We start from the raw sequence: 26333 nt of genomic DNA, 5'->3' as shown, positions 1-26333 counted from the left end.
TACACTTTTCATATTAGTAAAGGTTGCCAAGCTTTCTTGACTTTTTTCTTAATGACCCGAGTTACCCACAAAGACAGTCACTCTCTTATATTGTAGTGAATTAAGTCCTTGAGGAAGTGACATCTGCTGTTAAGGTTGTGGGGATCCAACATCACCAGAGTGTAGGCATATAAAGGTTAAAAAATAGGGCAGTTGGCAAATTGATTAATTAGCATCCGCATCATGCCAAATTATCCGTTCCATTAAGTTTTGCATTTTATATATTTACTGTGCCTCTTAGTATATGATAAACTATTTTCATTTCAACAAGTCTAAATCAAAGGATTCAACAAGTCTGTTCAGGAGATTTTTAAAAATAAGTTACACTTTTAAACAAGTGATATGGATTTGCTTAAGCTTAACATTTTATCTTTTTTTTTTTTTTAAAGATTTTATTTATTTGACAGAGAGAGAGACAGCGAGAGAGGGAACACAAGCAGGGGGTGTGGGAGAGGGAGAAGCAGGCTTCCCGCTGAGCAGGGAGCCCAATGTGGGGCTCGATCCCAGGACCCTGGGATCATGACCTGAGCTGAAGGCAGACGCTTAATGACTGAGCCACCCAGGTGCCCCTTAACATTTTATCTTTTATGATAGGTATAATTTTATAGTAGAACTGCAAATAACACTGTAGTCAAGTTCTCTGCTGACTTTAGTATTCTATCACCAAGAGAAAACTTCCTGTTTAGATCTCATTATTCTGTATTAGGATTATTCAGATGGGTAGAATAAATTGGAGACAAATATAATCTAAGAGAATAAAATATTTTTACCTGCTTTAGATATACTTTTATAGGTTACTAAGTACCTCCTATGTGCCAGACTCTGTTTTGGCCAGTTCAAATGCCTTATCATAGTTAATCCTCAGAGTTACAGTTCTTATCACTAGTCCCTGCTTTATTTTTATTTTTCCATAGCACTATTGTCATCATCTAATATGCTTCATATTTTTCTTAATGTCTCTCTCTTTTCCCTCTAGCCTACTCCCCTGTTAGGGATTTTTATGTTTTGTTTATTGCTATATCCACAATTCCTAGAATGGTGCCTTGTTCATAATAAGTACTCAGTAAATATTTTTGGATGAATTAATGGCCCTGTGAGGCTGCTATTATGCTCCTCAATGTATAGATGAAGAGAGATTAAGGAAGTAACAGAACTAGAATGTGAAAATGGTTCTAGATGGTCCAGCTACTCATCTATACATTCATCCATTCGGTAAATGACTTTAAAGCCCATGATATTTCCAATATACCACTCTGCCTTCAGTGCATTTACTATATAAAAAATTGGCATGATAATGACAATTTTTATCATTATAAGGAATAAGTATTGGTGTTAGTTCAGCTGTTTTTTTTTGTTAATTGGTAGGGTATTACTTTCATGACATTTTTATAGTTTCCATTTAATTTTGAATGAACAATATGTATGTTCAAAATTCAAAGGGTATGGGGAGTATATGGTGAAAAACATCCATCACATACCTCTCCTCTGTTCTTAAATTTGCATTCCCTTTGGAGTCACTTGGGGAGCTTTAACAATTACTGAAGCCTGTGTCTCACCCCCAGAGGTTGTGGTTTACTTGTTCTCTTGATGTGGCCTGGGTTTTTGAATCTTTAGAAGATCTCCAGGAGGGACTTTGCTTCAGGTAAAGGTAAAGTAGCAAGGACTAAGTATACTCTATTGCCTTAAATAATTAAGAAACACACGAAATATACAAAACAATTTTTTTTATTATATTGGACATTAGGCAACAAAAGACAGTAATCCCCAAGGGATGGGAATCAAATGAGATGAGCCCTATGATGGCATCAGCATAAGTCTGAGAGCAGATTTAGGCCATGGCACAAGAGCAGAGAATACAGGCAGAGCATGGCAACTTTCCTGAGTTTAATAATCCGAGCTAAGAGTCTGCTGAGACCAAAACAGAATCCACAGGATAGACTGTAGGATAGGAGAACTCCAAAGATCTTTAGGGGATCCCTCTTGACTGTTCAGCAGAGATCCGATTAAATCATGCATCCAAGGAAACTACCAGAGGTTGGGGGGAGAACACACCTGAAAAGATTAGAGGAAACAGTCTCTAGTATTTATACAGAAGTGGGAATAGTGCCTGATCTGACATCTAACAGATGGACTGGAAAACCTTGTGATTTGCAGGGCATTTGATAGAATTCTCAGAAGGTTTTTGCTTCAGTGGTGAGGAAAACTTAATCCTAGACTAAAGAGTGTTCCAATCTTCCCTCAGATATCTTGAAAGCAAGACCCAAAGGATCAAATTATTTCCAGGTAACTTAATTATATCCCAGAACAAAGCTCAAGAATATTTATAGGAATACAAACACATCCAGCACCCAACAAGATAAAATTCACAGTCTGGCATCTAATCAAAAATTAACAAGTACAAAGAGGTAGGAAAATATGACCAATAATGTGATAAATTTATCAACTGAAAATGAAATTGACACAAATATTATAATTACAGGACAAGGACATTAAAAACAATTATTATATCTATGTTATATATTCAAAAAATTAAATAGATGGAAGCTGTCCAAAAGATTCAAATCAAAATTCTAAAGATAAAAACTATAATGTATAAAATGAAAGATACACTGGATGGGGTTAATGGCAGAGTAGACATTGCAGATGAAAAGACTGGTAAACTCGAGACACACAATAGAAACTATCCAAAGTGAAATGCAGAGAACAAAGAAATTTTTAAAAATGAAGCATATTGGTGAGTTAAGAGAAAACTTTAAGCAGTCTAATATATGTGTAATTGGAGTCCCTGAAAGGTAGATGGGAAGTTGGGGGGGTGGGGTGGGAGAAGAATTATATTTAAGTAGTAATATCCAAAATTTTTCCTAATTTAATGGCAACTGAAAACAACACAATCCAAAGAGGCTCAAGAAGCTTGAAGAAATAACACCAGGGCACATCATAATCACATTGCTCAAAAGTATGATGAAGCGAAAATATTGAAAGCAACCAGGGAAGTAAAGACATCACATAAAAGGAACAAAAATAAGGATGCCAGCAGATTTCTTCTCAGAAACAAAGTAAATAGAAAAAAAAAAATGTAAACGAGACAGTGGAGCACCATTTTTGAAGTACAGAAAGAAAACATGTCTGTCAACTGGAAATCCTATACTGAGCCAAAATATCTTTAAAAAAATAAAATGAAGACATTTTTCAGATATATGAAAGCTGAAAGAATTCACCATCAACAAACTATACTACAAATATGTTAAAGGAAGTTCTTCAGGTAGAAAGAAGATTCGATGTCAATCTGGATCTACACGAAGGAATGAAGAGCAGTGGGAATGGTAACTACAAGGATAAGTAGATCAAATTTTTTCATATTATTTACATCTTTTAAAAAATAATTGTTTAAACAAAACAGCTACAATGTAATATCGGATTTATGTAAAAGTAAAATGTTTGACAAGAACAGCACAAAGGATGGAAGGGAGAAATGGAAATATATTATTGTAAGTCTTAAGTATACTTGAAGTGGTATCTTATCATTTGCCTAGTAAATTGTAGTAAGTTAAAAATATTTGCTGTAAAGTAAATCAACCACTAAAATAACAAGAGTAAGTTATAGCCAATAAACCAACAAAGATAAAATGAAATAATAAAACAACCTAAAAGAAGGCAAAAAAAAGAAAAAGGCAAATAGCAGATGAGAAGGTAAGAAGCAAACATAGGGATGATAGACTTCAACCTGGCCATATTAATAATCACATTAAATATATATGCACTAAATACCCCAGTTAAAGGGGAGAGATTGTCAGTTTGGATTAAAAAGCACAATTCAAATATGTGCTGCCTTTTTTTTTTTTTTTTTAAGATTTTATTTATTTGTTTGAGAGAGAGAGAATGAGAGATAGAGAGCACGAGAGGGAAGAGGGTCAGAGGGAGAAGCAGACTCCCCGCCGAGCGGGGAGCCCGATGCGGGACTCAATCCCGGGACTCCAGGATCATGACCTGAGCCGAAGGCAGTTGCTTAAACAACTGAGCCACCCAGGCGCCCCTATGTGCTGCCTTTTAAGAAATGCACTTTATGGGCGCCTGGGTGGCTCAGTTGGTTAAGTGACTGCCTTCGGCTCAGGTCATGATCCTGGAGTCCCGGGATCGAGTCCCGCATCGGGCTCCCTGCTCAGCAGGGAGTCTGCTTCTCCCTCTGACCCTCTTCCCTCTCGTACTCTCTCTCTTTCATTCTCTCTCTCTCAAATAAATAAATAAAATCTTAAAAAAAAAAAAAAAAGAAATGCACTTTATATCTAAAGGCAGCAGGTTCAAAGTAAAGCAATGGAAAAAATATACCATATTTACACTAGTCAAAAGAAAAACTGGAATAGCTATATTAATATCACAGATTTCAGAGCAAAGAACTTACCATGGATAAAGTAGATCATTTCATACTGATGTAGGCATATTGCATTATATTGCACATCACTTTCTTGTGATTTGTAGTTACTGCATTTTTTACAAATTGAAGATTCAAGACTTCAGTGGAGGAAGTACCTGCAGATGTGGCAGAAATTGCAAGAGAACTAGTATTAGAAGTGGAGCCTGAAGATGTGATTGAATTGCTGTGAGCTCATGATAAAACTTGAATGGATGAGGAGGTGCTACTTATGGATGATCAGAGAAAGTGGTTTCTTGAGGTGGAATCTACTCCTGGTGAAGATGCTGTGAAGATTGCTGAAGTGACAACAAAGGATTTAGAATATTCCATCAACTTACTTGATAAAGCAGCAGTCACGGTTTGAGAGTATTGATTCCAATTTTGAAATAAGTTCTACTGTGGGTAAAATGCTATCAAATAGGATCACATGCCCCAGAGAAATCATTTGTGAAAGGAAGAGTCAATCTATGTGGCAAACTTCATTGTTGTCTTATTTTAAGAAATTGTCAGTCATCCCAGCCTTCAGCACCACCACCCTGATCAGTCAGCAGCCATCAACGAGGCAAGACCCTCTACCAGCAAAAAGATTACCACTTGCTGAAAGCTCAGATGGGGTTAGCATTTTTTAATGATGAAGTATTTTTTAATTAAGGTATATACATTGTTTTATTTAGACATAATACTATTGTACACTTAATAGACTACAGTGTAGTGTAGACATAACTTTTATATGAACCAGGAAACCAAAAAATTCATTTGACTTACTTTATTGCACTATTCATGTTACTTTGGTGGCCTGGAACTGAATCCACAATGTCTCTGAGGTATGCCCGTAAAGGGTTTAATTCATCAGGAGAACTTACAGTCCTACATATTTATGTGCCTAATAGACCTTCAAAGTACAGTGCATGAAGCAAAACTGACAGAACTGTAAGGAGAAATAGGAAAATAAACAATTATAGTTGGAGATTTCACTATTCCTCTCTTAAAAACTGATAGAACAAGTAGACAGAAAATGAGTAAAGATATAGAAGATTTAAGCAACTCTGTTAACCAACTTCACCCAATTGACATTTATAAAATGCTCTGTCCTACATCAGCAGAATATACTTTCTTCTCAAGTGCACACAGAACATTTACTAAGATAGACCATACCCTGTGCCAAAAAACAGGTCCCAATAAATTTAAAGGTGTTCAAGTCATACAGAGTATGTTCTCTGACCATAATGGAATTATGTTGGAAAGCAGTAGTAACAGGAAGATAACTGGAAAATTCCCAAACATTTGGAAAATAAATAACATGTCTGAATAACCCAAGGGTCATGGGAGATATCAAAAAGGAAATTAGAAAATATCTTGAACTGAATGAAATTGAAAATATAGCCCATAAAAACTTAAAACTTATAGGATGCTGCTAGAACATAGAGGAAATGTATAGGCTACATTCCCACTTTATTTTTATTTTTTTTAAAGATTTATTTGAGAGAGAGTGAGCAGGGGGAGGGGCAGAGGGAGAGGGAGAATCTTAAGCAGACTCCCCACTGAGTGTGGAGCCCAATGCAGGACTTGATCCCACAACACTGAGATCATGACCTGATCTGAAATCAAGAGTCAGATGCTTAACTGACTGAGCCACCCAGGCACCCCTACATTCCTACTTTAGAAGTGAACAAAGATCTCAAATCAATGACTTCAGCTTCATCTAAAGAACAAACTGAACCCAAAGTGAGTGGAAGAAAGGAAATAATAGACATCAGAATGGAAATAAGTGGAATAGAAAACAGGAAAATAATAGAGAAAATCAGTGGGACCAAAAGCAAAGAAGATTAATAAGATTGACAATCCCCTACCCAAACTGATTGGGAAAAAAGGGGACAAGACACAAATTACCATAGTCAGGAATAAGAGGAGTAATATCACTACAGATTCTACAGATACTGAAAGGAAGGATAATAAAGCAATATTATGAATGCTTAGCTTATAATTTCAACAATTTAGATGAACTGGACAAATTCCTTGAAGACAGACACAAACTACCAAAACCCACTCAAGAAGAAACAATCTGATGATAGTTTTTTTTTTAAGATTTTATTTATTTGAGAGAGAGAGAATGAGAGACAGAGAGCATGAGAGGGAAGAGGGTCAGAGGGAGCAGCAGACCTCCTCCTGAGCAGGAAGCCCGATGCGGGACTCGATCCCAGGACTCCAGGATCATGACCTGAGCCGAAGGCAGTCGCTTAACCAACTGAGCCACCCAGGCGCCCCTGATGATCGTTTTGAATTTGTAACTAAAACCTTTCTGCAAAGAAAACAAGAGATATGAAAGCATATGTCCATTTAAAAAAAAAGCATACCTGAATATGGGTAGCAGCTTCTGGTGTAACAGAAATTAGAAACAAGGCAAATGTTGATCAACAGGTGAATAGATAAACTATAGTACATATAGTACATACTATCATTTGGACAACAGTGCTACTCAGAGTAAGATTTAACTATTTGATATATGCTCCAACATGACGGATCTCAAAGTAATTATGCTGAGTGGAAAGAAGCCAGATTAAAAAAGAAAACATGAGAGAAAAACATAAGATAGGATTTCATTTTTGTATAATTTAAAAAAATGCAAACTGATCTGTAGGAACAGAAATCATATTAGTGATTTCCTTGGTCAGACTTGTTGGTGTGGGGACCAGGAAGCATGAGGAAACCTTTGTCAGGTATGTTTCTTTTCTCACTTGCGGTGGTGTCACTTGTCACATAAGCCCAAACTGGTCAAATTGTACACTTTAAATATGTACTATTTGTTGTATACTAATTATACCTCAATTTAGTTTTTCTTTGTTAAGAGCCCCAGGCGACTCAAGTGGATTTGGGACAAATTTGAGAGTCAAGACAAAAGTTGGGAATCATTGCTCCAGTCCCTTAAATCCCTGGTTCCAGTCCCTTAAATCCCTGGTACAGAGATGACCTATTCTAGGCAGTTTCCTGTTATGAAACTGGAACATTCCAGAAATATTATGCATATACAAACACATATATTCCTTGTTTTAAATCCACAAATGGTAGCACTTTATACCTATATATATCTTCTGTACTTTTTTCACTTACTATATCTTAGAGTTCTTTCCATATCAGTGAGTATGGAATGGTTTCACTTTTTAATCTAGCTGTATGTTAATCTTTTGGATATGGATCCTGATCATTTTGACTACATGAAGTTGGTACTGTATGCTTATTTTAAAACTCTCTTGGAATGGAGATGTAACTTGAGTTGTTGTTATAATTAATTTTTCTTTTAAGTTTACCCTTAAGTCCTCACTTGCAAGCTACATAATATGACAAAATGCTTTCATTTCTGTGAGTATACAAGTTTTCTAGAAGGCCAGATTCACTATGAGTTAGTATTTTTCTCACCAGTAAAGTCTATATATCTATGTGAAATGTTGACAAGTGTTACATTTTGAAAAGCTATTATGACATTTTGTTTTCCTTGTCCCTTCAATGTGAAATTTGGTGTTTGATTTGTTCTTCAACACACAGTTTTTTAAATTACTTATTTTTTTATCCTTTGGTGGTTAATTCAGTGTTAATCATTAGGCCACAGCTATTCTAGAGATGTATACTGTGTAAACCAACCTGCTATCAACATGTATTTTTGGCAAAGAATTCTTTGGCTAAACTCTTGCTGGCCTTTTTTTTTTTTTTTAAACAGCAGCTGGTCAAATGGGCCAATACCAAAATAGTTCTTTTTTTTTTTTTTTTAAGATTTTTTTAATTTTTTGACAGAGAGAGAGACAGCGAGAGAGGCAACACAAGCAGGGGGAGTGGGAGAGGGAGAAGCAGGCTTCCCGCGGAGCAGGGAGCCTGATAGGGGCTTGATCCCAGGACCCTGGGATCATGACCTGAGCCGAAGGCAGACACTCAGTGATTAAGCCACCCAGACGCCCCAGTAATTCTTGTTTTTTAAAGTGAACTGCATTCTTTAGTTGTCAGAGTATGTTTCAACAGGAAGACTACCTTCAAAGTCAAGGAACCAATTTATATGGGGGCCTCAATTTCCTAATGGCCATTTTATGTGTCCTTCACAGGTTTTCTGTAATTTTCAGTCTTAGCAACAGGAATCTCAAAGTGTACATTATCCAAACTACCCAAATTGTCATATACTCTGTGCACTTACTAGGTTTACTAGTGAACGTTGAGTCTTTTTATGACTAATGATATTCTGAACTTCTGGCCAGCATTTCATCAGCTGTTCAGTAAGTGCAGTTCGTATCAGTCAAGTATTTGTTCTATGTTCATTAGCTGATGAAGTCAGAAGAGTCACTGCAGCTCCTCAGGATTTTCACTCACTCATTTTTCAAATCATTAAATTCTGCATTCCTATAGTCTGGTTTCCCAGCTCCTTGTTCACCTCTTTGTCCTCCATGTTGTAGGATTTCCGGGGATTGTCCCTATCCTATCCAGTTATGTTTGCTTGTATTTGCATGCCTGAGGTCATGTTTCTGAGGGGTCTATAGTGGCATAAATATACATGTTTTGAATGTCATCTTTCCCTGAAGTGGGGGGTCTTTGGGCTGAGAAAATGGTTTTACTGAGTAGTTATCCTTCAGACCCATCTCCATCTCCAAGTACTTTTTAGTTTATTCAGGATGTGTCCTTCTCTAACCTAGGGAAAGTGTGGAGAGCCTGATCCAGAAGCATTCCTATGCCCGCTCACCCATCCGTACCTATGGAGGAGAAGAGGATGTGCTGGGGGATGAGGTTCAGACAACACAGAATCGAGGTAAGACGGCTTCCGGGCTATGTAACTGCTGGGAGCAAGAGCACCCAGAACGAGAAAGAAAGGTAGGTGATGAAACTTGTAGTCCTCAGGGTGCACTCTTCCCCCAGAGTATTTCAGGAGTCTCTTGAGGAAAGGATAGCCCCTGAGGCTGATTTTCATACAGTTCATTATTTTGCTTCTGAGTCTTAAGTGATTATTCTGCCTGATGGTTTCCTGTGGTTTTCTAGTGAAAGGACATCAAGCCTCTGAGTCAGGGCTCAGGAGTTACTTGTCTGTGATCTACCACCAAAGACCTGTTGGACTCTGGGGGCAGTCCTTTAGTCTTTCTGAACCCTAATTTTATAATCTGAAAATCGGGAACTATATCTGTTCCTCTTATAAGATATTCTAGAAATATCTTATTAGGATCGATGACTAAAATGACTTTACTTTTTAAAAGATTTTATCTGAGAGAGTGCACACGCGCATGAGCGGGGGGTGGGGTGGGGTCGGGGAGGGACAGAGGGAGAGGGAGAAGCAGACTCCCCACTGAGCAGGGAGCCCAACATGGGGCTCAAACCAGGACTCTGTGATCATGACCTGAGCCGAAGGCAGATGCTTAACCTATTTAGCCACCCAGGCACCCTGGAAAACACTTAAAAAGAAGATTTTCTTAGTGAAGGGCATTACGTACAGGCAGTGGCCCCAGCGGTGACAGTAGGGGGATACTGAAAAATTCCTCTGTCCCAAAGACTCACAAAGGAGCACTTTGCACTTGGGAGTCCAGAGGGTGCCTAAACCTGGGCACAGGGATATTTGTGTGGGGAAAGAGCCCTCTGTCATAATTTTATGTCTCTTATATGGAATAGCATAATCTGTCAAAATATAGGACATCTCTTCAAACTAAATCCAAATGGACTACTAGTAATTAATTATACAGTTGGAAAATTCAGTGTCAACTTTTGTTTAAACTTGTGGATGCTGTGATATAAGAAAAACTTACTCTTGTAATTTGTCAAATATTTAATAAGGAATTATGGAATCTAGAAAAAGAAAAACATGCTTGTGGGTTTTCACAATGCCTTTAAGAACCCAGTAACTTTGTTGAGGCTCATATGTCCAGCCTTCCTTATAAGGATGTTGTAGAGGTCAGGACAGATACTAGCTATTTGGAGCTCCTTTAAAGGGAATCCAGTTATTACTTCCAGGCAGGGTTCTAGTGTTTTGGCCATTCTCTGGGAGCATGTAGGCCATCTAATGAGTTAAGTCTTTTTCTGTTTAGTAAATTCTCTCTTCCATATACGGTAGAAATGATATCTTACCTGGAAAGGTAGCTGTGACTTATGGTTGACATGCTTGTCTTTTTAAATTGCAGATCAATTATATTTTTTAAAAAATCAATCAATCCTTACAGATAATGTAATTCTTGATTCGCACACTGAAACAGAGTTTCTAGTCTAATGAGTTGTTTTTCCTTTCAGGGTCAGCCTTTACAACGTCTGATAATTTGTCTCTCAGCTCCTGGGTATCATCTTCATCCAGTTTTCCTGGATTTCAGCACCCCCAGTCCCTTACTGCACTTGGCACCAGCACAGCATCCATAGCAACACCCATTCCTCACCCTATACAAGGTTCATTGCCACCATACAGCCGACTGGGGATGCCTCTGACACCATCAGCTATTGCCAGCTCGATGCAGGGGAGTGGCCCGACATTCCCCTCATTCCACATGCCCCGGTACCATCACTACTTTCAGCAGGGGCCCTATGCTGCTATCCAAGGACTGCGCCATTCCTCTGCGGTGATGACACCATTTGTATGACTCTTCTAAACCTTGGAGAATCCAGATCCAGAATGTGCAAATGGGTATGGAAATATGGGACAGAGTTGGGTGGGTGGGATGTGGGGTGTTAGAGCAGGAGCTCTCCAGGAGACATGGGACTTATTAAAGAGGAGAGCTGGACTCACAATAAAACCTACCACTGAGGGAGTGCACCACAGACCGGGAGTCATGTGTAGTTTGGGGACAGCTCTTGGGTTCGAGAGAGAATCAGTATAGACTTAGCCAGCCTAAATCCTGCAACCAATAGTATACTAACTTACCCAGGAAATTTCATAACACAGGTCAGATGAATTTTAAGGTGCATTATACCTAGCAGTTAAAAATGCTGTGTCAATGCAGTAATGTATAAAATCAATGTGTAGAGGTTTTCTTTCTGCTTTCCACAGGTCAAAAGAATCTTCCAAGAGGCAATATATATAACATACCAACCGTAATGCATAATGACTAACTTAAGTCCATTTCTCCCTGTAGAAAATGAGAGCCAATAGAGAAATATTTGTAGTGTTGTAGCTTAAGCATGTTTAGTTGTCCTTTGTATTAGTTTGCTTGGGAAGGGGCCGAGATAATGCTGAAGCATCCTATTTTGTGGATGAATAGGCGGTAATGACTTCACAAAGTTCTTTTTGTCATACTGAAGGGCCAGTACCTGACAAGCTCTTTTTCCCAGTCTTGGCTTCTTTCTTCCTAATTCTCTTTCTTGCAATTACTTGCCATTTATGTAGGAAAAACCTTCTATACACAATTTTGAAGCAAGAGGCTCTATGTGTTACATTGTAAAACTGAGGTTTTATTTTTCTGGGCTGCGTTCTAAGTGCACTACTGACTTACTCATTGAGGAACACTTCTAAAGCCTCTGTGCGATGACACCTGAGACTTTCTCTCAGTCTGCAATAACAGGACGGTTGCCCGGTTCTTAAGGGAATTTCTCTGCCATGGGTACCAAAGGCCCCTTCATTTTTACTTCAGCTTTGGGAGATCTTTTGGATGGTAAAATGGACTGGGCCAAATTCTCATTTTTGGTAAATTTGCTTTGTTATTAGATAGCTGTTAACCACTGATTGACAAGGATTTGTGAATGACCATTCTGTATGCCCATATAGCCACCATTTAACCTATGCTTACAAGTTGTGTGTCCCTATATCTGGTTTGTCCTTCTTACTGCTCTATTCAGTGACTCCTTTACCATTTTTCTAGTCCATTATATGAAATCGTATGTCAACTCAATGACCCCCTGACTAAAACACTGGCAGTGCTTGTAAATCAATGTAAAGCATTTATCCTCTTTATTTTGCATTCTTAATGTCTTCTTAAGCCTTCCTTTAGTGTTTAGTAATTAGTTATATTTTAGCTATCTATAATCATTATATTTGGGGGGCAACATATATCTAAGCATTTACAGTCAGGGGAGCATATTTGGCATTTTGCAACAGTTCGTTTCCCTAACAACAGAAATTGAGTAAAGTTTACAGTCCTTCAACTTTAGATTGCTATGAGATACAACCTGTCTTCTTTACAGTGTTCCCCAAAACTCTGTATTAACCTAATTTAGATTTTGTATCTACTTTGTTCTGACTATAAAAGTACTGAATCTGTTAAAAGAGATGGGAAATATCACTGCTGAGAGTAGAGATGGGAGTAAATGCAATATACTGATCACATCAGACTGCATGGAATTCTATTTGGTTGTTCTATTAGGCTTTCCCATACCAAATGCTTCTTTGGGGCATTTCTAGTCTAGGAGACGCGGCATAATGGCAGAGCCTGTCTATGTGATGCCATTGTTGCTGGACTTTGCAATTGTTTTTCTCCACTGTGGCCCACAGTTCACTTATGGAGAAGCATGGGCTGTGCCAACCAAGCATCTCAGATTCCTATGGCAGACACCGCAGGCTAATTTCTAACTTCTTGCATGTTATGCTATAGTATCCACAGGTAGTTTGTTTTCAAACACAGCATAAATAATGCGTTTCTTTAAAAAAGCAGCTGTGACTAATGTTTAAGTATCCATAGAGCTTAGGATAGGGATTTGATACTTAATAGTTGGCCTGTTGCCAGTACTCTTTTTAATACACAGTACTGCTGCTTACGGCAGGAGTAATAAAACTAGATGCTATTTAACATGATGCTACTTGATACTCTGGTAAATTGCTGGTCTACTAAAGTGAATCTGTATCTGAATTTTCTTTTCGATGAGAATGAAAGGATCATTTTAATACTATTTAGACATTTTTCCCAGTTGACGTGTCTTAAAGTAGGTGTTTTATGTTTTTGTTAAATATGGTTTTACACCAGTATTTCCTGACTTCATAATTTGATTTTGTAATTAAGCAGAATAAGGCTAAAAATAAGTAGAGTGCTTCAAGGAAAGCAAAGACTAAGATACCAAAGCATGCTCTTCAGGAATAACACCTGAAATTCTAAATTGGATATATTCTTAAAAGTATTTGGCATTATTTTAACCAGAAATAAAAAGCACAGGGTACATGGAGCTTAATTTGATCAAAGTCACCCTAGCCATGAGAACCAAGGGTAGAAATTTACTCCAACCTGGGTCTTTCTGAGCTATTCTGGTTGTTGATTCTTTCTTAACTCTTTGGGCATTTAAGATTTTAAAGTCTAAAGTCTATCCTACCAAAAGTAATTATTAGAACTAGATAGTGGAAAAGCCAATTGAATAATTAAGAGCATGAGTTACAGTGTATTTGGAATAAATTCAGGGTTTCCCCCCACAAGGTATAGTACAGTATCAAAATACATCGCTGATGTGCAGTGCTGCTAAAAAGAGGCCCTTTCAGAACTGCTTTATCTAACCTGAAGGGATTAATTCATATCTTAGTAGGTTCTGCAGACCTGATTTGTTTTTAAAACATTTATCAATAATGCTGAGTAAGTTCAGTTATTTCTTTTGCTTCTTTTTCAAGTCTTCCCCCTCCTCTGTCCACTCTTAGCAATATTATATAGGTAAAGTATATCCATCTTGTGTCTAATACATCACCAATTATTAGGTTACAAGTTCTATATTAATGAATTTAGGTTGCACTGCTGGTCCTTTTGAGTTTATAACAAAGGTTTGTTGTTCTTCCTAGTAGATGGGCACAGAACGGGAGGTATTAAAAAGATACTAAGAAAAACCCTGTGTAGAGCTCTACTATAGGAGTTACATTAACTTCTGGGGTATTCCAAGATCTTCCCTTCCTCACTCTCATCCACATCTCTGTTACAACACTTCTCCAGCCACAACATCCCCAGCCCCCCATTCAAAAAAAGAAAAAGGACGCCCTCCAAAAGCCCAAGAAAAAAGCATTTTTACTTTTTTTTTTTATGTCAGTCACCATACAGTACTTCATTAGTTTTTGATATAGTGTTCCATGATTCATTGTGTGTAACACCCAGTGCTCCTTGCAATACATGCCCTCCTTAAAAAAGTATTTTTAGAAGAAAGGGATTCCCCATTCCCATACTGCCTATGAATTTTTCAGACAGATGTTAGGATATTTAACCCATTTCTAAATTTCATGGCTTTTCAGGCTGTCTTGCTAATATTTAAGCTGAACTATACTGAGAAAAATGAGCTTCAGATACAATGGATAGAATGACGTTATCACCCCATTAAATATGCAGTCTTGCTTAGCCATGACTCAGCAACTAAAGTTCAAAAAACTCAGTTATGTAATGTGCAGGGTCACATATTATAAGACAAACAATATTTTAACTCAGTCTTCCATTGAGTAAGGAAACTATTTACATTATTAAACATGTATGGAATTGATAATTATTACAAACAAAACAATATTATACCCTAGTTTAGACAAGAAAGAAAGCACTGGACAGAAAAGATTTTCAGCTGGCTCCTTTAGACGGCTTGGTTGGAGGAATGGATTTTACATGTTTTTATATTATTTCAGAATGCAAGCATTTTATGTAAACGAAAGGTTAAAAATTCTTAAACCTTTAGAAAACCATAAAATAATTTCTTCACTAATATTCCATGCCAATTATAAAATATTCTAATATTTATCTTTCTTCAGCATGCTTAAATATGCAAAGTTTCATTTATAAATATTTGATAGGCAAATAATCCATAAGTATTTTTTGGCCCTTCTTTCTCTGTCCCTCCCTCAATTCTAATCCCCTCCCCTGATAATAATAAAATAAAAACATTGGTAAAATAATACATCTAGACAAAAAATACAATTTGTTGTATTTTACTTCTGATACATTAAAATATGTATTGTTTTTTCCTTATTTTCAGAAACCTAAAAGAACGTCTTTTATTTCCTAAAGGATAAAATTGGATATACCCTCTTTAGTAGACTCTATCACAGTTCTATTGTTTGCTGTGTTCATTTGCTTAATGAATTGCGTGAGAACAGTCACTGTAATGAAGTGTGTGTGTTGGGGGTGGGGGGAAGGGCATGGGAAATGTTTTATGAAAAAGAAGTTATAAGCCTAATACTATGAAGTAACATCTAATGAAGTTCTTTTTAAGTGCAATATATTTATTTCTGCTAGAAATGTATTATCAACATTATGTAATATTTGAAGCATTACATGTTATTTGTAAACAGCTTAAAATTATATATTACCCAAAATTGTACAGAAGTACAAATGTGTGATATTAATTTCTTTCATTAAAAATGGTGTGTTTTGATATATATGCACACATTTACACCTTTCATTATCTTACACACTTGCTTCATGACTTTTGGTACCTGTTTCCTCACTTGGAAAAAAAATGGATTAGGTAAGATTAGGGGTCATAGCTGGCCACTCCCAGACCAGACACAGCCAATGGGATTACTATACAGAGTTTGGGTTTTTTTTTTTTTAAGATTTTATTTATTTATTTGACAGAGAGAAACACAATGAGAGAGGGAACACAAGCAGGGGGGAGTGGGAGAGGGAGAAGCAGGCTTCCAGCTGAGCAGGGAGGCTCGATCCCAGAACCCTGGGATCATGACTTGAGCTGAAGACAGATGCTTAACGACTGAGCCACCCAGGTGCCCCTGGTTTTTGTTTTTAATTGTATTTGGAAGCCTATAGAGAAGTCATTGCTCTCAAGTCCCCACTGGTTCCCATTTTCCTACACCTAAATCCCGTTCATTCACTTACTCCACCTGATGAATTCTTAGAATCATGGGATTTTGCACCTCTCTGTATGGAAAGATACTGAAGACTCCATAAAGCTTAAAGCTTACTGCTCATTCCAGCCATGAGCTCTTCGATGTGCTGTAATGGTATTACACAAAGTAGGCTGATAAAAAATAAGATTAGCCAATTTCAGTCTTAATCCTTCCACATGACAGTCCTTCAGAATATTTGACGTTATCATACCTTCTGCTTTCAGAAGTCTGCTCTATTATCCTTAATTTTTTGTGCATGCCAAACACCAACCTTTTAAAAAATCTTTTATTTGGAATAATTCCAAGCTGACAGAAAAGTTGTAAGGACAGTATAAAGAACACTGTATACTCTTTACCCAGATTCACCCATTGTGAACTTTTTGCCCCATTTATCATTTGCATTCACACTGAGGTAGTGCATGTACTACCCCCTACACACACGTAATATATACAGATTGTTTTCCTCCATTTGAGAGTAAGCTTCACATATCATGCCTCACTACCCTAAGTAATTCAAAGTGTACTTCCTAAAACCAAGATGATTCCATTAAATACCCACAGGACAGTCAGCAATTTGGGGACATTTAACAGTGGTAAAATGCTGTGATCTACCATCTGTATTCCAATTTTGTCAAATGACCCAGTGATGTCCTTTGTGGTATATTTCTTCCTTCAGTCTGGATCCAGTGCAGGAGCACATCTTGCATGTAGTTATCACGCTTCTTCAGTCCTTTAAACTGGTACAGTGCCTCAGCCTTTATGTCTCTTTCATGGCAAAATAATTCCTATTTTTCAATGTTTTATAATTTATTACCATTCTTAGTTATCTTAGTGCTCAAATCACCCCAGTATGGTCATCAGGAGCCCCTCAGGTTGGCTCCTGTGTCCTTTTGACATGCCCTAATTGACTTTTTTTTTTTTTTTTTTTTGCACTCAGTTTCTGGCATAATACATTGTTTGAGGCTCATCTTGTACCCTTTCTGGAACCGGCCATTTCTCTAAGGAATCCAGATTCCTTTTAGTTGAGGAACTATATTAGAAACCAAAATCTGGGTGCCAGATGTGCTCATTGGGGTATGTTTGTGTCTAGGCCCTCTCAGACAAGAGAACTGGGAATATATATGTATATAAGCACACACATCTGTGTGTGTGTGTGTGTGTGTGTGTGTACAGGATGTATAAGACATCATGAGTTTATGCTGCTATCTCCAATTCCAGTGCACTCCCATAGGGGACTTCTTTGCCTTGCTTTGCCCCATTCCATATCTGTATGTGTCTTCTTCCACAGTGAGACTGGCTCCTGGCTCCCAACCTCAACATATTTACTCAATTCTACCATATGCCCCAAATAATTTCATATTGCTTCACTCATAAAACTGCAATAAACAAACCTTCTAAAAAGAGTTCAGATTTTGTTTGCAGTTGTTCCCTGCCGCCCCACCCCCGACTAAGGGAATACAGTCAGGTCACATGTTTAGCAGTTACTTAGTGTCTTTTTTATCCTACTATATGGTTATGTCACTCATTCACAATACAACTGGGTTCATTTGTTCAGTTTCTTACAGTTTTTTTTAATAATAAATTTATTTATTTATTTATTTATTTATTTATTTATTTATTTAGTAAGCTCTACACCCAACGTGGGGCTTGAACTCATGATCCCAAGATCAAGAGTCACATGCAATCAAGCCAGCCAGTTGCTTATAATTTTAAGGATTTTTTTCCTTTTCATTCTTACTGATTTTTAAATATGGAACATTAACATGCTTCCAACAAAAAACTCATAGGACTAATAAGAAATTATATCAAGGTTGTGGGATGCAAGATTAATATAAATAAATAAATAAATTAATATAAATAAGTAAATTGCTTTCCCATATATCAGCAATGAACAATTAAAAATTTGAAATTAAAAACATAACACCATTTATATCAGCACCCCAAAAGGGAAAAGAAAATACTGAGGTATAATATGTACAAGATCTATATGAGGAAAACTATAAAACTCTGATGAAAGAAATCAAAGATCTAAATAAATGGAGAGATAGTCCATGTTTGCAGACAGGTAGACTCAATATTGTCAAGATGTCAGTTCTTTCCCACTTGATCTATAGATTCAACATAATCCAATCAAAATCCCAGCAACTTTTGTAGCTATCAACAAACTGACTCTATATGGAAAGGCAAGAGACCCAGAATAGCCAACAAAATACTGAAGAAGAACAAAGTTGGAGATTGAAAATACCTGACTTAAGAACTTGCTCTAAGCTAAAGTAATAAAGATAGTATGGTATTGGTGAAATAACAGACAAGTAGATTAACAAACAATAGAGAGTCCAGAAAATAATCCTTGTACCTTGATGTTGGGAAAATGGTGCACTGCTTTGGAAAACAGTTCATCAACAGGTTAAACATAGAGTTAACTTATGGCCCAGGAATTCCACTCGTAGTCTACACCTAGGAGAAATGAAAACATATGTCCACACAAAAACTTGTACATGAATATTCATGGCAGCATTTTTCATAATAGCCAAAAAGTGGAAACAACTCAAACATTCATCAACTGGTGAATGGATAAACTTTGGCATATCTATACAATGGAATATTTAGGTATAGAAAGAAATGAAGTACAGATAGATACTACAACATGGATGAACCTTGAAAACCAGGTAAAAGAAGCCAGACACAACCACGTATTGTGTGATTCAATTTGTATGAAATAGCTAGCATCGGTATAGTCATAGTGACAGAAGGCAGGGACTGGGAAGGAAGGAGGAATGAGGATTACTGCCAGTGGGTGTAGGGGTCTCTTTTGGGGGGAGTGAAAAGATGGAACTAGTAGTGATGATTACACAACCTTGTGAATATACTCAAGTCACTGAACTCTACAATTTAAAAGAATGTCTCCTATGGTATGTGAATTACAGATCACCGTTATTTTTAAACATAAGAGAAAAAGCCATGCAGCAAATCTTTTATTTCCATTTTTAGCACCCAACTTGTCAACTTTGAGGACTTCCAGGGGAGTAAATCTTACATACTTGTGAGTTAAGAGTGGGCATTCTAGAATCTTCTCCCTGCCTCATTTTTTTTAATCTGTAAAAGAAAGATAATACTGCCAATTTGATAACACTGTATGGCCTTAAGCCCTCCATTTATATTAATTTATTTTTATCCCCTCCTGGTTTTTTTCCTAGAAAGAATTGTAGCTAGTTCTTTGAACTCCCTAGGTGGGAAAAAGATGATATAAATCATTCCCTCTCTACCCTGAGCCTTGATATGGCATTAATTGCTACCTTTTCTAGGACATTTGCTATAACTATGCACTTTATATACCTTATCTTATTTAATCTATGCAACAGCTCTCTGAGGTAGGAACTAGTATTATTTCCATTTGAGGTATGAAAAAGTTAAGGTGTAGAGAAAATTAGTGCTCAGAACCTACATCAGTGAGATAGCCAGGATTCAAATACTGTCTGTACTCATAACTGAGATACTGTGCTAACCCCTCAAATATTTCTAAATTTTAAGAAATTTTTTGAAAGTCTACATTGCCTTTACTGAACCCATATAAACAACCTTAATCAAGAAACATAAAAGCTGCATAACCCTAACAAATTTTCTCTTAGATTACATAATTGTCACTGGTAAATGTCTCAAGAAGAGTTTTAGATTATGGCAAAGAACAGAAGGGAAATTATCTTTTGCGGATAGGTCAATATCCGTGTGGAAGCAGGACTCTGCTGCCCAAAGCAAGAGTCTGGTGGTCTTGATGTAAACACTTATTACTCATTTGGGGATATTTTTCCTTCTCCCTTATACTCCAGTTCCAACTTAGTTCTGCTAGAGCAAAGAAATAATTAGAAAATAGGAACAATGAAGCCCACTATACTAAAAGACTGGACAGCAAGTGGAATCAGGGAGGAATCAGAACAGAGACCAGGGATGAAGTGGAGGCCAGGTTGGGGCTGGGATGAACAGGTTCAAGAGCGATAGGCTTAGCTCATCTGGATTGACAGTGAAGTGTAGCACCTGGAGTACAAGATGGGGATAAACTGTGGGGTAGACTGCTGAGAGGAAGACCCTCAGGGTGGAATCCAAACGCAGCTGGATGCACACGAGGAGAGAAGGGAAGCAGTGCTAAGAAGAGAGCTGGGTACAGGGCACTGTATGACCCAAGAGCCATATTTTTCTTGCTACTTAAGTATATGCACAAATACTAATCAGAATCAGATAAAAGACTTGAATCAGGCCATGTAGTCCAAAGTCTTTATATTCCATAGTCAGGGAAATAAAAGCTAGAGAAGTAAATTGCCCAAAACATATACTGGGCCCAGTACAGTGATATTTCTAGACTACTATGTCATAATCAAAGTTAAATCAATCTAGGATATTATGGGATACAAAACAGCACACAGATGCCTTATATATCTTTGCTGTTTTGCTATGTTTTACATTTAATCTGCCCACACATATTCTACAATTCACTCTTTAATATAGTCTAAGACTTTTGTTCATTAATATTGAATGTAGTAATTCTTGTAATTGTTACTTTGGTGGTAAATAAAATTAATCTTGGTATTTTTGGGTTTGTACATGGAACTATCATCATTCGTTTCAGGGAAAAATAGATTTTGGGGGGTGTGGTATATATATATGTGTGTGTGTGTATATGTACATATATATATATATACACACGTATGTGGTTGTGTATATATTGCTTAAGTCACTTAATGATTACTGAATACCTTTCTTCTCAAATCAGTGTGTACATACTATGCAATTAGGCAGTCTCCCCATGTGGTAGGGCGGTGGGTGAAGGAATTTTCCCAATTAACTCGTGGATTACCCCCTTCCTTTGAATGAATTATGCCTATATAAATCTATCAAGGGCAAAGTGATCTCATTTCATCTAGCATAGGCTTGGTAACAACTGACCAGAGTATGGATGGTGGAAGGAGCTCCAGTTTTTAAAAGGAGAATAAGCCCCTTGTGGACACAGAAAGTAGACTAGAACTCCTAGAAATTCCAACTTATCGTAGGTACCTTTCTCATGTGGATGAAAAGGCAGCCGCATGCAAAGCACTACATATGAAGTGTTGACGTTCAAGCTGTATGCTTCACCGCACCTGGTGACTTTCCATTTTCTCCTATGAAGAAGCACCTGCATCCAGCTAGAATTAAAGCAGGATCTATAAAGTAAACCAATAGCAGCAAACATACTATTTAAAAGTGAATCAATCCAAGGTGTGTAATGGTTTGACTGAAGTAGTTGTGTTATAAAATACACATGTGCAAAAACATTTCTTTTAGTGGAGACAACCTGCGAAAAGACCTTTTAACATATAAAACAAACCAATTAGAAAACACATAGTCACCAAGAAGCACATACCCATAGTTTATCCTGTTTTTTGGAGACAAAAACAGAGATACGTGATTAAATAAAAAAGTTTTTTCATCTTTGCAAATTTATAGAAAGTCCTACAAAAATATAAAAAAAGAGTCCCATTTGGTTCACTCTTTTAAAACTTCTTAATTGAAATGATGAAATCACTAAATAAAATGGCTCTAAAAGAATCTTGGATATGCAGTTCAATTACAGTTGACATAATTATGAGATCCTAAAAACTCTGCTACCATCTTTGGAACTATCTAATGGTGATAGGCTAGATACACACTTTGACACCAATTCCAACTCCTTGTACTGTCGAAGGGAAAAAAAAGTAATGTATAAGAATCTGTGAAACAACACAGATAAAAACCCATCTTTCATGCAGAAAAGTATCAATTAAAGTGAAATTAGTATGTTATCAAATTATAGAGGAAAATATAACCTTTTCAAAATGATGGTTTGCTGAACTACCTCTCTTTTCTGATCCATATAACCAAGCTACATATAGATGTAACTTAGCTATCCACTTCAATTTATATCTATTTGCATAAAGTTAAAACATTTAAATTTGATTAAAAAAAATTACTTGAATCCATTTAAGCAGTCATTATTATTTCAAAAACCAAATGTTGGCCATAATGAGTATCTTTAATAATTTGATATACGAAATATGCAACATAATTATTTTTATGTGGAATTAAATTTGGAGTTCCCCTACATTTCATATTTGGTAAACTGATTTATTACAAGGACAGTGATTTTTTTTTTTTAAACTACCTAAAAAAATTTTTTTAAATTTCTGATTTACAAGTCATTATTGCCATCTGCTGGTTATTTTGTTTCACTGCATTTTTGGGTAAAAATTACCAACTGCTTTCCTAAGAGACAAAGAGGAAACAGATGAGTTTTAGATACAGACAGAATTAGAAATCTCTATGTAAGAGAAACAATTTGCTAAATCACGAGGCATATTCACTTTAAATAGGATATAATATGCAAGAATATATTGTATTATACCAAATTATAATGTGTTATTTTACTTGTCAGTTCATCATAGAATAAATATCAGGCATACTAGTTTAAGTTATTGTCATTAATAAGCATGTAGCTAAAATACAACTCAAATAACTGTCTGTTCAAATAACTAAGTAGGGGTGCCTTGGTGGCTTAGTCAGTTAAACGTCTGCCTTCAGCTCAGGTCATGATCCCAAGGTCCTGGGATACAGTCCCGCATTGGGATCCCTGCTCTGCAGGGAGTCTGCTTCTCCTTCTGCCTCTGCCTCTGCCTCTGCCTCCCTATCTCTCTCCATCTCTCATGAGTAAATAAATAAAATCTTAAAAAAAAACCCCAAAATAACTAAGTAAAATAAGTGACTGCTGTTGGAAGTTATAGAAAGATGAAAATGTGCCATGATTCTATTCAGCCATGTTTTCCTTCACATATACAAATCTATTCCTTTTTTTTTTAAGAGAAACTAGTTTTATTTTATTTACTTAAATTTTATTTTATTATGTTATGTTAATCACCATACATTACATCATTAGTTTTTGATGTAGTGTTCCATGATTATGGACTCTGAGAAACAAACTGAGGGTTCTAGAGGGTAGGGGGTGGGGAGATGGGTTAGCCTGGTGATGGGTTTTAAAGGGGGCACGTATTGAATGGAGGCACTGGGGGTTCTTAGTAAGAAAATGCATAATTATTTATGCAACTGTCTCTCAGTTTTTTTAAGTTAACTAATGAATCTAGCACTCACATTACTGTCTAATAATAGAACTATACAGAAATATAATTTAATGAAAAAGAATCCAGGTTAGCAAAATATTGTAATACTGACCAGTATACCTTTAATATGGTCAATCTAGAGCAAGATATAGGAACATTTTTTTAAATTAAGCATGTATTTTGTTTTAGGTGCTTTAGCATTTTTCAGATGAGAAATTTTAGAGTGGCTAAGTTACTAGCTCAAGGTCACACCATAGTAATCATCCACACATGAGTCCACTATGTAAAAGATTTAAAATGGAACCTGGCATATAGTTAATTATGTGTTGCTATATGCCTGAATCATATATATCCTGCTTCTTATACCTTAAACCCTATATCATGAGTATTCTTCCATATTATTAAATATTCAAATGACTTTAGTCAATTTAGGGATGCTTCATTGCATGAGTGTTCTATAATGTATTATTTGATGTGGAGGTTATTTCTAATTTTCACCAATAGAAATAATAATACATTGAACATTCTTATAAAAATTATATTTTAAATAGAAAAAATGACCAGATTAGTACTTTCAAGGGCTAAACCAAGGGTAAGAATGTTTTATTCTGTTAGTACACTGAGTGATCCAAGAGGCGACTGGAACTTCCAGAAAACAAATAAACAAACTGACCAAAAAGTGTTAACATAGGAAATAGGCAAAATAAACTGAAGGGTAGGAAACCAAAATCAGAAAGTTCAGTTCAGAACTGTACAGGAAAATGGCACTGAAAATGACATCTGGTCAACATTCCAGTAGCAGCCACTCCTTCCTTCCCACCCCTCATGAAAAAAACATAAAGTGTATAAAATCACTTGAATAATCTATTAACAAGGACCCTTAGAGTATCTTACAAATATTCAACAACATACAGCTTAAAAGAAACACACCTATTAAAATCACAGAGAGTTGAGGGATAAACAGATTCATTGGGCAATTTCTAATTTTTTTTTAAAAAAAGCACACATAGCCATATTAATCTCAGGTAGAGTAGGGTGTAGAATTCAGCCAACTTGAAATGTCTATGGGAAAACAGAAATTTCGCAAATAGACCGCAGAAAAGGTAGACAATGTAAATAGACCAATAATCATGAAGGAAACTGAAAGATTAAAGAAAAAAAGAAAGGCTCCCAAACTAGATGTTCTAATGCAAAAAGGTGCAAATCTACCCAGTTCATTTTATGAATCTAATATAACTCTAATAAAAAATAATCATAGCCTTTCACTTACTGTTCTCAAAAATATTAAAATACATAAAAATAAGGTATTTTGAGTTTGCATATTTATTCAGTAACATATTTTTATCAACCACCCATAAATACCTTTCATTTTAAACTCAGTATTGGACAATTTTTAGCTGTCAAAACTTGGACAAATTACTATAGCCTTGATCCTCAATTTTCTAATTTGAATAAAGTTATTTTATGAATTAAATGAGAAAATATTTTAAGCACCAAACAGTGCCAGCACTGTAGAAATTCTCCCTGAAAAAAACTTAGGAAACAAATTAATAACAGTACTTACTGAATTTAAATAAGTGACAAGATGAATACTATGGTCAATAATTGCTTCAGACCTTTAGAGAAGGGGGAATTAATGTGGGCTGGGGCCTGGAAGGTGAAAGAACTCAGATGCTCAGGGAGAAATGGATGAAAGAGCTAGGGGACTAGGGAATAGCTTTCTGGTATGAGTAAAGGGATAGTTATGGAGTCTCATGCTTTGCACCTCACTCAAGATTACTGGAAGATCTGTGTCCAGAGAAGTGGAAAAGGCTGATTGGGGCAGATTATTGAAGGCACTGATGAGCAAGCCAAGGAGTTTACATTTCATTTGTGGGTTATGGGAACCATGAACATTTTTGAAGGATATTGTATCAGGAAAATTAATCTGACCATAATGAGCCATAGATTATCACATGGGGGAGGTGGGGATGAGGGAGTTCAAAACAGATGGGAAGTGAAGCGGTGTGGACTCCAGCGGTGCCAGAGGACATGGAAAACGTCAAGAACTCCGTCCATTTTTGCTAGCTGCTGTGGCATGTTTGGCTACGTAGCCAATGTGACGCCGGGTAGGTCTGGTTTAGGAAGGTGAGAGCACTGAGCACAATGATTCTATGCCCAAGGAATTCTATCTTAGCAACACTGTTGGGACACATACTTTCACTTGTGAAAATTAATAAAGGGAAACCTCATTTCAAATGGAGGCTATAGGCCAGAAGGGGGAGCTCCCTCACTGAGGTGAATTACAGACCACAACCGAAGACTGAACTAGAAAGAATCCTCCATTACAAGCCCTAACAGGAAGGGATGTACATTTTATCTCCCACAAGAATTTTGCTAAGCCAGCAACTCCGCCAATGAGAAACCCTCATCACCCTGCACTCTTAATGTTTTCCAATGTATTTTTGTTCAAAATAACCCCTCCCAACTGTCTCCTTCTCATAAGTTCCTCTCCTTTGCTGTACTTGCCTATCGTTTTGCCCATAGCTTGCATGTCCTGAATTGCATTTCTCTGCTATTCCTTAATAAACACATTTTTGCCTGATAAAATAACTTTCAGTTTCAAGGGCCACATACTTCAAGAATGGATTTATAAATGCCGCCCTCCAAGGGGAAAGGCGGTATCAACTCTAGTGCCAACCCGAAGCCTTGAGGTTAGACTCACCTGGCTCAGCCTTCTCTGCCACATGTTGCCTATGGCCTTGGGCCAATCCCTCTATGTAGGAGACACTTAATGTCCATTGCAAGGTGTTCATAGGAGGGGAGAGAGATGTTCCCAAAGTGGGAGGCGCACCTCTTTCTTCCCTCGCTCTCTTTCTATGGTTCTTTCTTTCAACTAAGATTTCTTTCCCTTTTAATTACTTCCAGACGTGCAACCTTTTGGTAAAAATAACAAAGCTATGCCTGAACTCGAAAAAAAGAAGTAAATCAGAGAGAGCTCCTGCTTCCCCACCAGCCGGACCGTGGAGCCCCACCCGGGCACAGGTCGTCTGGCCCG

At 36.9% G+C, this 26333-nt stretch overlaps 1 protein-coding gene and 1 long non-coding RNA gene across 2 annotated transcripts in view; one reads left to right on the top strand and one right to left on the bottom strand.

Annotated features, from left to right (window-relative positions):
- TBX20 (T-box transcription factor 20) overlaps positions 1-11034 on the top strand; it is a 52623-nt gene extending 41589 nt beyond the window's left edge. Inside the window, exons 7-8 of the mRNA XM_028093898.1 lie at positions 9121-9233; positions 10694-11034. Coding sequence (XP_027949699.1) covers positions 9121-9233; positions 10694-11034 — 454 coding nt within the window. The remainder of the gene's footprint in view (positions 1-9120; positions 9234-10693) is intronic.
- Positions 1793-26333, bottom strand: LOC114201305 (uncharacterized). The gene is made up of 5 exons (XR_003607623.2): positions 26001-26333; positions 21225-21370; positions 18535-18635; positions 4439-4566; positions 1793-2091 (listed from the first exon to the last, which is right to left on the bottom strand). It is a non-coding gene; the product is annotated as an uncharacterized LOC114201305 (long non-coding RNA).

The sequence above is a fragment of the Eumetopias jubatus genome, unplaced genomic scaffold (assembly GCF_037043125.1).
Source record: "Eumetopias jubatus isolate StellerSeaLion01/CBP00866 unplaced genomic scaffold, mEumJub1_p1.0 scaffold_14, whole genome shotgun sequence".
Classification (NCBI taxonomy): Eukaryota; Metazoa; Chordata; class Mammalia; order Carnivora; family Otariidae; genus Eumetopias; species Eumetopias jubatus.
Note: the sequence above shows the minus strand (reverse complement) of the source record. Positions and strands in the feature narration are given on the sequence as shown.